This window comes from Urocampus carinirostris, chromosome 13 (genome assembly GCF_059441175.1).
Source record: "Urocampus carinirostris isolate Australia breed hairy pipefish chromosome 13, RoL_Ucar_1.0, whole genome shotgun sequence".
NCBI classification, from domain to species: domain Eukaryota; kingdom Metazoa; phylum Chordata; class Actinopteri; order Syngnathiformes; family Syngnathidae; genus Urocampus; species Urocampus carinirostris.
Window position 1 is genome coordinate 27,216,575 of NC_142361.1, and position 13,180 is coordinate 27,229,754.

At 39.1% G+C, this 13,180-nt stretch overlaps 1 protein-coding gene across 1 annotated transcript; it reads right to left on the bottom strand.

The window, feature by feature from the left end:
- Positions 1-2,097: 2,097 nt before the first annotated feature.
- On the bottom strand, positions 2,098-12,550 carry echs1 (enoyl CoA hydratase, short chain, 1, mitochondrial). The gene is made up of 8 exons (XM_088351077.1): positions 12,383-12,550; positions 9,697-9,894; positions 9,490-9,617; positions 7,707-7,806; positions 6,843-6,947; positions 4,252-4,371; positions 4,108-4,175; positions 2,098-2,499 (listed from the first exon to the last, which is right to left on the bottom strand). The coding sequence occupies exons 1-8, from the start codon at positions 12,474-12,476 to the stop codon at positions 2,434-2,436; spliced, it is 879 nt and encodes a 292-aa protein (XP_088207203.1). The 5' UTR covers positions 12,477-12,550; the 3' UTR covers positions 2,098-2,433.
- Between the last annotated feature and the right edge of the window lie 630 nt (positions 12,551-13,180).

Consider the following 13,180-nt stretch of genomic DNA (forward strand, 5'->3'; position numbering starts at 1 on the left):
AAATGACCTGTCGTGCTGTTATCGCACGCGGTTAACGACACAGCAATTTCACCTCAAGATCCTCACCTTAAAACAGATTACTGTCCTATCACGGGGCCGTAACTATATTTCCCAAACAATAAAAGAATTTAAAATGATGCCAATAATCTAGAATATAAAAAGTAGCCCCTTGCTCTTCCGTCCCACGCCAAAACAGCCCCTCCCACTTCTCCCCACTCGAACCCACGCTGTTTTTTCTTTCTCCAGGACTTCTTTAAATGAGTTTATCACGCCACGAGGGGTCCGAACCGCCTCGGTTTTAACTTTTGAGCGTCTATTGTGCTCACAATTGAGTCGACATTTATTATTTTGACCTCTCGCCAGCCTTCAAAGGGCCAAACAGCCAACAGACGCGCGGACTTTCTAGGAGTCCCACAGAGAAGGGAGGACGTTTCTTTTTTCTTTTTGTGCGTTTAAAAGTTTGGTTTTTGACAAGAAAGCAAACTCCGTGGGGGAGTTTGCATGAAATGGTGAAATCAATTAGGCCGTGGCCTCGTGGGCGGGGTACAGTGAGAACATCTGACGTTTTATTTGAATAAAAATGGGAAAGAAGGGGCGGGGCTTGTTTAGCTTATATATATATATATATATATATATATATATATATATATATATATATATATAAATGATAAAAGTTCCCAAGTTGAGCATTTTTTTTTCGTTTCAAAACAGCCAACATTTGATTATAAACCGGTTACGTTCTTAATTGTATGGTTTTTATTCTTTCATTTCAAAAAAATATATATATTGAAGGTTCTCATGAAGCACGTCGAGATTCTATTTATTGTCTTAAAATTCTTTACAAATCAGTTCCGATTTGATAAAAAAAAAGTTGTAATTTATGAATTAGTCGAGTCACAAATTTTTGTAAATAAAACTACACAACAGTTGTCATAATTATCATATTTGTCCAATGTTTTCTTTCCTTAACAATAAAGTTCTTCGGTTCGATTTTGAAGCCTTTTTGCCCTACTTTACGTGCACGACTGATATTTTCAATTCATAAATGAAAATGCTCAAAAATATAAATGAGCACGCACGTTTTATTGCTATTGTGACGATTAAGGGATTAGAACGACTTAATATCTATTAATATATATTGTTGTTGTTGTGATTTATTGATTGCTACCAGGGTTGGGTAGGGTTACTTTAACTTGATTACTTTCAATTACTTTTGGATTACTCCAATACCAAATATGCTAATAAAAGACAAAGGAAACTAAATATGAATAAAATGATGACTCACAACACGTGGTAGGCTTTCTCTCCTGGCTTTGATCTCCGACAAAACTAATATAAAATGCGACAGAAACAAAATGAAAATAAATCCAAACAGCTTGCCTACATCATTTTTGCCGTTCCGTGTATTCCGTTACTCCCCAAGCCTGCACAAAATTTAGTAATTTGATTAATATTTAGTTTCTTTTGTCTTTTATTAGCATATTTGGTATTGGAGTAATCCAAAAGTAATTGAAAGTAATGCAGTTAAAGTAACCCTACCCAACCCTGATTACTACGTAGTGATCATTGTTTACGAGATTAGACGGGACCCAGAATAAATATGTAATAAGATACCCGAATAGCTAACATGAGATAAAAAAAGATAAGTAGTATTTATATGGCACTGGTGGTAGACTGACCTAAATTGTATGTACTGTACACAAGAAGAGAGAATGACATCGTGTAAAAAACAATAAATAAATATGAATATTAAACTCACTATACATAATACTTTTTTCAGTTACAATGGTTATGCTGTATATAGCGTCATTGAAAATACAGTCTAACATTATAAAACAAAAATAACTAGTTTATTTTCCAATTTAGCGTATTATCTCATCTCATTAGCCGTACTTAATTGCTACGCGTACAGTACATCGGAGTACGTATATCTGCAGGTGACAGCCCTCTAGTGGCGCGTTCTATCAATGGTTACATTTAAAAATGATTACCGTATTCAAGAATTTTCTTTCTCCTGATCATTCAAAATATAACCAGTGTCTTGATGAGTCAATTCAACACACAACAAACTTTTCCAAATCAACAAAAAAGGAGACATGAATTCGTAGCGTTTATTTGCAAAATGTACACAAAAAAAACAATTGACAAAAGCTTATTGAGAGTTAAAAATGATCCGGATGATCCCGCTGAATAACTGCTTCCATGATTAATTTTATCGTCCGATGTCATAAATGTGTGCCTATATAATAAGGCACTTATTCATTATAGTCAGTTTAGGCAGTGAATGCAAGATTTGTTTTAAGCTCATAAATCTGTTTCATGACGGGAATATTTCTTCTTGGATTTTCTGAATGTTAAAAAGTAAGATCACATCATCCATATTCCATGCTCTTAGTTCTGCTTCACATGATAATTTTTTGTTCTATTATTAGTTCAATTGTCCTGAAAACTGGCCTTTCTTTTCTCCACAAAAGCGGTCATGCCCTCCTTGCGGTCATCCTACAAAACAAAAGCACAACGGTAACGCAACACAAATCTTGAAAAACAGTGGCTTGTGAAACTATTTGGCCCCCTTGAACTTTGTGACCTTTTGCCACATTTCAGACCTCAAACATTAAGATATAAAACTGTAATTTCTTGTGAAGCATCAACAAGAAGAGGGAAACAATTATGAAGTGGAATAAGCTTTTTTAAAAAAAAAAAAAAACGAAAAAGTGGGTGTGCAGAATTATTCAGACCCTTCACTTTCAGTGCAGCAAACTCTGTCCAGAAGTTCAGTGAGCATCTCTGAATGATTCAATGTTGATCTAATTGACTAACGATGGTAAATGGAATCCATCTGTGTCTCTGTATAAATGCACATGCACTGCGATAGTCTCAGAGGTCTGTTTAAAGCGCAGAAAGCATCATGAAGAACGAGGAACACACCAGGCAGGTCCGAGATACTATTGTGGAGAAGTTTAAAGCTGGATTTGGATACAAAAAGATTTCCCAAACTTTAAACATCCCAAAGAGCACCGTGCAAGCAATAATATTGAAATGGAAGGAGTATCAGACCACTGCAAATCTACCAAGATCAGGCCGTCCTCCTAAACGTTCAGCTCATACAAGGAGAAAACTGATCAGAGGTGCAGCCAAGAGGCCCATGATCACTCTGGATGAACTGCAGAGGTCTACAGCTAAGGTGGGAAAATCTGTCCATAGGACAACCATCGGTCATATACTGCACAAATCTGGCCTTTATGGAAGAGTGGCAAGAAAGAAACCATTTCCTAAAGATATCCATAAAAAGTGTCGTTTAAAGTTTGGGAGACACAACAAACATGTGGAAGGTGCTCTGATCAGATGAGACCAAAATCGAACTTTTTGGCAGCAATGCAAGACGTTATGTTTGGCGTAAAAACGGCACAGCTCATCACACCATCCCCACAGTCAAACATGGTGGTGGCAGCATCATGCAATGGCCAGCAGGGACAGGGAAGATGGTTAAAATTGATGGGAAGGTTGATGGAGCCAAATACAGGACCATTCTGGAAGAAAACCTAATGGAGTCCGCAAAAGACACGAGACTGGGAAGGATATTTGTCTTCCAACAAGACAATGATCCAAAACATAAAGCAAAAGCTACAATGGAATGGTTCACCAAAAACGTATGAAGGTGTTAGAATGGCCAAGTCAAAGTCCAGACCTCCACCCAATAGAGAATCTATGGAAAGAACTGAAAACTGCTGTTCACAAACGCTTTCCGTCCAACCTCACTGAGCTGGAGCTGTTTTGCAAGGACAAATGGGCAAAAATATCAGTTTCTCCATGTGTAAAACCGATAAAGACATACCCCAAGCGATTTGCAGCTGTAATCGCAGCAAAAGGTGTCGCTACTTAGTATTAACTCAATGGGTCTGAATCATTTTGCACACCCACTTTTTCGTTTGTTAAAAAAGTTTAAAATATCCAATAGAATGTGTTCCACTTATTGTTGATTCTTCACGAGAAATTAGTTTTATATCTTGATGTTTGAAGTCTGAAATGTGGCAAAAGGTCACAAAGTTCAAGGGGGCCAAATAGTTTCGCAAACCACTGTATATGATGTCTTTGATGCGGTCTTACCGTAGCAAACGTCGAGTGGAACAAGCGCTTCTCCAAACGATTCCCTTCGGCTAAAGTGAGTTCGAAAGCTGGAACCACACCAGGACGATTCAATTGGATTTGATCAGAAAGCATTCAACTAGCTGCCTTTTAAAACGGTCTTACCGGCATTCACTGCCTCTTTAGCCATGGCGGACACCAGCTTGGAATTGGCCGCAATTTTCTCACCGCATTTCACGGCTTCGGACACCAGCTGGTCCACCGGGTAAATTTTACTCACCAGACCTGCACACAGGACAATGTTTTCCACACTAATTTATAAGGATGCACATTTTCGGTACTTGACCAAAAGTTAATTTTCAGTTTTGACCGAAAAAAACAAAATCAAAAATCAACTACAGTGGAACCTCGGTTTTCGAACGCCTCTCAGTTCGAACAAATCGGTTCTCGACCAAAAATTTCGAGAAATTCTTGCTTCGCCGGTACGCTAAGGGCGATGCTGAGCGGCGTACGGGTGTAGATTGCCCCCACCTCTCGTGAAGAACTGTTGTCACGTGACAGCGCACTTCTTCTTGCTTTCGTTTTGAATATCGGTGAACGGAGTGTTTTAACCCCTAATCATGCCTCGGAAGAAGGTCGGTGCAAGCAGCAAAGTTGCTAAAGGTGAAAAAAGAAGAGTAGTGCGTACAACTATTGCATTTAAGAAAGAAATAATAGCAAAATATGAAGAACATGTGCGAGTTTCCCTTCTTTCGAGGGAATAGAGCATGACTTCTGCAGACCACCACAAGGTAAGAAATCCTATTCATAAATCTTTTCTTTATCCTTTAACCGCTCACCACTTGTTGTGGAGACCCCGGTGCTAAATGACGTGTAAACGACCTGATTTTTTTATTTTTACACGTTCATGTTAGCGTAATCTTCCGTATGAAAGATTACGCTAACGCGAACATCCGATTAGCCTGGTTTAGCTTCATGTTTACGTTCGTGGTAAATATTCAGGGTGTTGAAACGGATTAAAACTATTTGACATTACTTTTAATGGGAAAAACGATTTTCGGTGATCGACCAAATCGGTTTTCGAACAGGGTTCTGGAACGGATTATGGTCGAGAACCGAGGTTCCACTGTACTTAAGAAAAAGATGCCGCAATGACTTCATGTCTAAGGTGAGGCGAGCCGTGTGAAGCTGGCTTTCACTAAGGGGCAAGTTTGTGCATAACACTGCTGCTCATTTTTCATTTTGCTTGTGAGAATATGAAGGCAAAAGCTTTTACCGAAAAGCCATTTTCTCGAAAGTTTGCCTGTTCCTCTGCTTCCCAGTTTTTTTTAGCTGCTAGCTCGACTTTGGCTTATAAATATACTATATACATTATGGAGCTAACTAACTACAGTTCATCATCAGTTCATCTTTACTTTCTGTACGACATTCAGTCGATTTGTCTCCTACGTCTTTTGGATAGTGCTAAGCTATATGCAGTGACAATTTAATTTCCTGCTATTTTAGAGATTACAGTATCCAAGTGTGACTCTTTGTTGCATGTCATTTGGTAAAGACTACCAAACCATCTTCGTCAATCGCCCCTACTCCTGTGTTCTTATCACTAATCAGTCTCCTGTCCATTAAAACATAAAATGCCCCAACTATATGTACCGTAATTTCACGAGCATGGGGCACACTGTGTTAAAAGTGCAGTCTATTTCTGTATTTAACACATACACAGGCTGCACCGCACGATAGGGCGCTGGTGCCCTCTGATGGTGCCGTCTTACAACAACATAGAGAAGCATGCAAGTGTACGTATTTAAAAAGTATAGCGGGAGCAAAACTGAGTTTTGTTGTGGTCTAAGTATTGATTACAGAGTAAAACGCACGGATTAAAAACTGGTTGAAGTTTGTTTTTCAGCTTCCTTCACTTGCAAACCATTGATTGATTAATCTTCAATTCTTACGCGGCTGGGCGGTTTCCATGTTTTTCCGTGTAGCGTAGAAATCAACACACCATGGCGGGGGAAAACACAGCAAGCATTCAAGGGAGGGTAAGTGAGATTTTGGATTGAATTAATATTTTCGGCTCTATTCCACCTCTGGTAGCACAATTAGCCACAGCGTCAGCATCCATGAGTACTTGCGCAAACAATGCATTTCGTGTGTCGTTGCGCGTCCTCTTCTCCACAAAGCGAGACACTTGTCGGGTTCACATGGAGTGTGAACGCCAGCCTTATGGTGTCCTCAGCTACATCCGACGATTTACATGACACAGAGTGCACTGCACTAGAGGGCGCAATTTGAAGAAAATCTGAGACTTTTATGCCCGCCTTATGGTCGTGAAAATACGGTACTCGGAGAAAGGGTTAAGCGAAATTGTGCAGTGTATCAGCTACTAGCAATTTGATTTTCTCCATATCTGGCCACTTTACTTAAAGTATAATGAACTTGCAACAAACTTGAGATCTCTCTTATCTGACTAGATTTGTTTCAGAATAGAATAGAATATACCTTTATTGTCATTGTTACAAAATGGGTTAACATAATGCCTATTTTGGTTGTTTTATGAGGAATGAATCCATGAAATACATAAAATTAGCATCAAATAATATGCTTGTCAGTTATATATCATTTTATATTGTATCATTTTTTTAGCAAGTCGATGGAAAACAAGTAGTTATTTTTTCGGCCTAAGAATTTCATATTTCCAGTATTCTGTTTTAATTTTGATGCATCTCATTTTTTTGCAATCTTGCATTTTTTTGTACCTGATTGCTTGGCTTCTTGGGCATTTATTTTATCTCCCGTCAGCACAAGCTCCATAGCCAGTGACTTCCCCACTGCACGGGTTAGTCGCTGGGTGCCGCCTGCGCCTGTAGGGAAACAAGACAATAAGAAACACAAAACAACAATGACAATAATAATAATAATGGTAAATCAAGCCAAAATTCATCAGTTTCCCCGACTCACACATACATACTCATAGAAGAGATAAGATCTTAAGCCCAAGGCCGACCCGGGCCAAAATTTGCCCATGTTCATCTCTCTTGCTAACTTTTCAAAAATTATCTACCCGTCATTGTTCTTCGTTGTCAATGTAAATGGTCTGCATTTGTATAGCGCTTTTCAAGTCAATGAAGACCTCCCAAAGCGCTTTACAATGTGCTTCACACTTATTCCCTTTTACACACTAACTAACCGATAACATAAATCTGTTTCATGACGGGGGAATTAGGGATTCAGTGTCTTGCCCAAGGAAACTTCGACATATAACACAGAGGAGCCCGGAATCAAACCTGCGACCTCTTGATCCCAAGACGAGCGCTCTATCTCCTGAGCTAATGTCTCTCAGCGCAAGATTTTTAAGGACGGACTGCTGCCAAGAAACCCAAAAATAATGATAAAAAGCCTTAAAATGTTGGCGTCAACTCTTAGAAATATCCAGTTAATGGTGGAAAAATGTCAGTTAATGCGTACTCTTCAGACACAGCTATACAAAATATGTAAATGTTTATACAGTCTGGTTTAACTTTCATTTGTTATCATGAATCAACTCTCCTCATCCCGAGTCCTCGCAAATAAAATATGAAATCATGGGTCTGAGAAACCGGTGCAAGACGGTAAAGTCCTACCAGGTATGGTTCCCAGCAGGATCTCAGGCTGGCCAAACTGGGCCTTTTCGCCAGCGTAGATGATGTCACACATCATGGCCAACTCGCAGCCTCCTCCCAACTAAGAGTAAACAAAGGCAGTTGTAAGATGGCTACATTCATGTATAGGCAATAATCGGATTGGAAATGGACAATCGCCGGATTTCAAATCACATAAAACCATGTCTTAGTCCGGCTGCGAGTATTCCAATTATCGGATTGCTTGTGGGCATGGGCATTTCCCATTCAAGATCTTTCTATGCTGCAAAGCACTATGGGGCTTGTAGTACACAAACAAATGATACATGTAAACTCCAGCTTACTTGCCAAAAAGCCTCATGTGTATAGTATTAATAATTTTGAAATATTCTGCACAAAATTAATACATTTAAAAAAAAAATTATTCTACTAAATTATAGCAACATTTATTTTTTCACTCTGTTGTGAACTTTTAACTCACTCAAAATGTTTTATTCTAAGTAATTTTAACCTGGAATTCCTATAAAGTATAGCAAAAAAATAAAATATCCACTTTTCAGTGCAACAACCCAAAGATGTACAAAAGCCCAAAATAAGCTAGTTGTGAGTTTTAAAAGGTTAAAAGACCTTTATGAGTTATTTTTAAAAAAAAGTTTAATTTCTGCAGTATTTTTGTAGTATTAGCATAGTCTTATTGTAGTACCTTTTGTAGTTTTACTGTCAACCTTTTGTGTTCTTTTGTAGTATTTCTCTAGTATTTTTGTAGTATTATTCTAGTATGTGTTGTAGTAATACTATAGTACTTTTGTAGTATTTTTGTAGAATTACAATAGTATTTTAAGTATTACGATAGTATTTTTTTATAGTATTTCCATTGTTGTAATTTTCTATCATAGTTTTACTGTAGTATTTTTGTAGTATTACCATTACTCTTATTGCAGTATTTTTTGTAGTTTTACTGTCAACTTTTTGTATTGTTTTGGATTGTATTACTCTAGTATTTTTGTAGTATCATTCTAGTATTTGTGCCCAGAGGAAACCCACTCAAGCACGGGGAGAACAAGCAAACTCCACACAGGAGGGTCGATCTCATGACCTCAGAACTGTGCTGCATACGCGCTAACCACTGCACCGTCGTGCTGGCCCATACTGTGGTTGTAATATTATATAATTTTACTGTAGTATTTCCACAGCTGTAATTTTGTATTGTAGTATAATAGAAGACATTTCTGTAGGTTAACTGTCGTATTTTGTAATATTACTGTTGTATTTTTACAAATTATTTAGTAGCATTAAAAAGTATTTTTGTAGTGGTCTGTAGTTGTAAACGGTCTCTTGTCTGTACAGCCCTTTGAGACTCTTTGTGATTAAGGCCGTCACAAATAAACATGACTATTGGATAACTTCTCTGGGACATTTCCATTTTAACGTTTGCCCCCACGGTGAAAAGGCCCCAGTATTGGTCTAGTTTGGGAAGACCATTAACAAGCACATCTTGTGAACACACCCGACACAGCAATGGCTCACACTTTTGGAGGGCAGCAGCCAAGCACAATACTTTGTTGAATTTCGTGAGTGACATGAATGAAATCATCCTGACTGAATCTAAAAAAAAATGGAGGAAAACAACTCATTGCAAAGCCACGCTGAATTGATTTTGTATTTAGATTACTCACAAACGCTATGGATATGCAGTTCATGATAGTAAACCATTCAGATTGCTCCAAAAATGACTTCTAATCCCGACCTGACTACAGCCTGCATGTAAACGTAGTCAGGCACTTACAGCAAATCCATTGACCGCAGCAATCACAGGTTTCTTCACAGTCGACACTCGGTTCCAGTGAGCCAGGAAATTGCCACCGTAACACTCCTGGAAAGTCCGATTCTGCATTTCTTTTATGTCTGCGCCGGCTTAACACAACACCAGAGAAGATCTTTGATACATTTGAGCATCTGGTTGAAATATTCCTTCGACATTCTCCGCCCTCACCTGCGAAAGCTCTGTCGCTACCGGTGAGGACGATAGCGCCGACTTCTCCGTCCGTCTCGAAATCCTCCAGAGCCCGACCGACTTCCTTCATCAAGCCGTCACATAAGGCGTTGAGAGATTTAGGTCGATTTAACTGGATGAAACCTACATTCCTTTTCTCGCCTCGTTTCTCCACCAGGATGTACTCGTAGCTCGAACCTGGAAGGAGAGTAAAATACAGAGTGGTTCCAGACTGTTTTCACACTTGATTTCCTGCTTACAAACCTCAGTGAGTCATCAACACAGGCCACAAAATCAACAACTGCTCTTTGCCCAGTCTCGGGGACATTGCCTGTTGTGGCTACCGCAGCAAAGCCGACCACATTGTCCAAAAACCCCATGGCCACTACCTCAGTCACCAGCTGCCCTCTGTATTTCTTGGGGTGAAAAAAAACCAAACCCCGCACCCCCAGCTGTTTATCTCCCCTGATGTGTTTTCTACAAGATCATAGAGAATTTACAGAAATATGACTCAAGTACATAATATCTTTATATATAAGAAATGCGGGAAGCAGCATCACACAGACAATATTGGCAACCAGATGATGAAGCTGCTGTATCTGAGGCTTCTCGTGCCACTGGTAACAATGGAAACCAAAACAACCAAGGCATTTCAAACTGCTTGAGCTTCTAAGATCAGTCTGAGGGGATTTGTGTGTGATTTGTAAAAACATTTTGTAGGAGAGAGTATTTTCCCGGTCACATTTAATCCCCCCTAATAAAATGGTTTTCTCTTAAGGAAAACAATCTACTGGGCTAGTTGTGAACAATACCACTCTACTCATTCAGACTAGCTTATCTACCATAGGTAGGAAAGGTTAGGATTTGTAAATCATGTTATCATAGTTTTTTGTCTTTAAAAGTTCCAACTGATGTAAAGTCATGCAGTTAGCTTGTTTTGCCATTGGGTGGGTAGATTTAAACACTATGGTTGTAGGGGCGCCATTTCCTGTGGTGTGTCTAGGGCAAGTACAGCCTGGGGGTGCCAACCCCTCTCCAGACCAGGATCTCTATTTAAGACACCGATTTTTCCTGGATTCATAAAAATTTCCATGGCACAACTTGATGTTAAAGGGACAGTGTGTGTTCTTTAGGTCTATTAGCTCAGGAGGATGAGCGCTCGTCTTGGGATCAAAAGGTCGCAGGTCTGATTCCCGGCTCCTCCGTGTTACATGTCAAAGTGTCCTTGGGCAAGTCACTGAATCCCTAATGCCCCCAATAAGCAGGTAGGTGCCTTGGATGGCTGACTCCCTATTGGTGTGTGATTGGGTGTGTTAATGGGTAAGTGTGAAGCACATTGTAAAGCGCTTTGGGAGGTCTTCAATGACTTGAAAAGTGCTATATACTGTAAATGCAGACCATTTACCATTAGAGTTAATAAAAACCCTCCCAAAAGCTGGGCAAAATAAATGGTATGGTCACTTTAAGTCTCCGGGGTTTGTATTCTTGTGCCTTCTACCACTCTTTTTTGGTTGCACTACGATATAATGCAGGGGTCAGGAACCTTTTTGACCGAAAGAGCCATAAAAGCAAAAAATGTTTTAAAAAGAAGTTGAGAGAGCCACATCATATATTTTCAGACAAAATTGAAAAAACTGCCAAACACGCTCTCTAGACAAAAGCTAATTCTTCAGCACATTTTATTTCACTGTGTTATTTGATGATTTAATCAAATGTATAAAATGATAATAATGCCAAATCCTGTGTCCCAAATCAATATAAATATGCCATTTACAATTTGTCTTCCACCCTCAGTTAAGAGTGTTGAGGCAATTTTATTCCATGAAATTTGTCTTTAATAACTGTTTCAAAACAATGTGCATGCAAAATTCTCTTGTAAAAATGTCACAAACTACTGCAAATGATAAGCATATCTTCATATTCACTTTCGGTGTAGACTGCACTGAGCGAGAGAGATAGAGATAGAGATAGAGAGAAGGAAGTGCCTTGCGCTGGGTGCAGGGATGCGCCTACCTGCACTGCTCACACAATCAAAGTCGTTTGCCAGCGTTTTTATTTATCAGTTTAAATGGTTTCTTATAAAACTTCTGCATTCAGTTGCTTCGGCTTTATATGGACCAAATTGGGATGCAATCACTTGACTTCAGAACGCCACAGAGAGATATACAATAGTTAAATTTTAATTCGGAGCCATACGTACTCATGAAAAGAGCCATATATGGCTCCCGAGCCATAGGTTCCCTTCCCCTGATATAAAGCATCCGTTTAGGAAAATAGTCGGGGGGAAAAAAGCAAACAAAATGTTTTGAGGGCATCCAGTAGATGGCAGTAGACACAACTAACATCCAAGCCCACCTGCCGTCCTGGAATGATAGCTCATTAATTAGATAAACAGTATTCATTTTTTGAAATGCCTTTGCACAATAAAACACTGCATTCAATAACACACCATTTTTCATATTTTAAGGTCAATGATGACACGTGTACAGTCGTCCAGGTGCATAAATATGTAATAACATTAATGATGTTTAATTGTCCTTTTATCAAATGCAAGGCAACTTTCACACCGATATGAACTTTTTACCTTACAGCCAAATGCAACTAGGGAATGTTCGAGTAGCTGGTGACGCAGTTCTACATGACATTGAAGAAGATCACGCGAGTCTTTTTAATTTAAAACACGTACCCGAACTACACAAGCGGACGGCAGTTGAGACCATGCCGGGTGCGGCGCGGTTCGATTTTAGGAGCGCGGCAGCTTTTCTGCAGACGAAAGCCATGATGACTGTTTGGGTTGGCGACTTATGACTACAACTGAAATTGCACACTATTTCCTGATGTTTCTTCTTCGTTAAGAAATGAAGTGTATTCACTCTTTAGCGCCCTCTAGCTCATTTGGGTGTTAATAATGCATAGTGACGTGATAATTAGTGATTTCACTTATTGGCTAGTCAGAGAGAAAACGTAATAATATGTACTGTCTGGTATGCTAAACAGAATGAAAATAGGTTTAAATTTAGACAAACTTTCTCCAACATACCATAAAGTGTAGATTTTAATTTTGTAGGCCCAAATCGTACGTTAACCCCGCCGCCATTATTGAGTTGGCAAAGGAGTTCACCGTGGAAAGCCAAGAGTGCCAAATTCAATTCATGAAATGAATATTCCATTACCAAAAACGTCCATAAAACGGACATTTACGTCATTAAAACGGCATTTTAAAGTTAGAAGCGTGTAGCAAAAAAAAATAATTGAAATGTGATCATGATTACCTCATGTGCGGTCCCGTCCCAAAGTTTCTCTTTATTTCCCTCATGTTGAGGTTTTTGAGTTTTTCCTTGCCCTTGTGTAGGTTTTAGATCAGGGGATGGTGTCAAAGTCTGTGGTTTGCAATAATATGTGGCCTGTGCAGCCCTTTGAGACTCTTTGTGATAAAGGGCTGTACAAATAAGCATGACTTGACTTGACACTATTAAATTTCACA

What these genes read in the sequence shown, in the direction of transcription:
- echs1 (XM_088351077.1), bottom strand. Translation starts at nt 12,476, where the DNA reads ATGGCTTTCGTCTGCAGAAAAGCTGCCGCGCTCCTAAAATCGAACCGC. An exon ending in CGTCCGCTTGTGTAGTTCGG is followed by an intron (nt 9,895 to 12,382) that starts GTACGTGTTTTA and finishes CTCTCCTTCCAG; the next exon opens with GTTCGAGCTACGAGTACATC. An exon ending in TAGCGACAGAGCTTTCGCAG is followed by an intron (nt 9,618 to 9,696) that starts GTGAGGGCGGAG and finishes TGTTGTGTTAAG; the next exon opens with CCGGCGCAGACATAAAAGAA.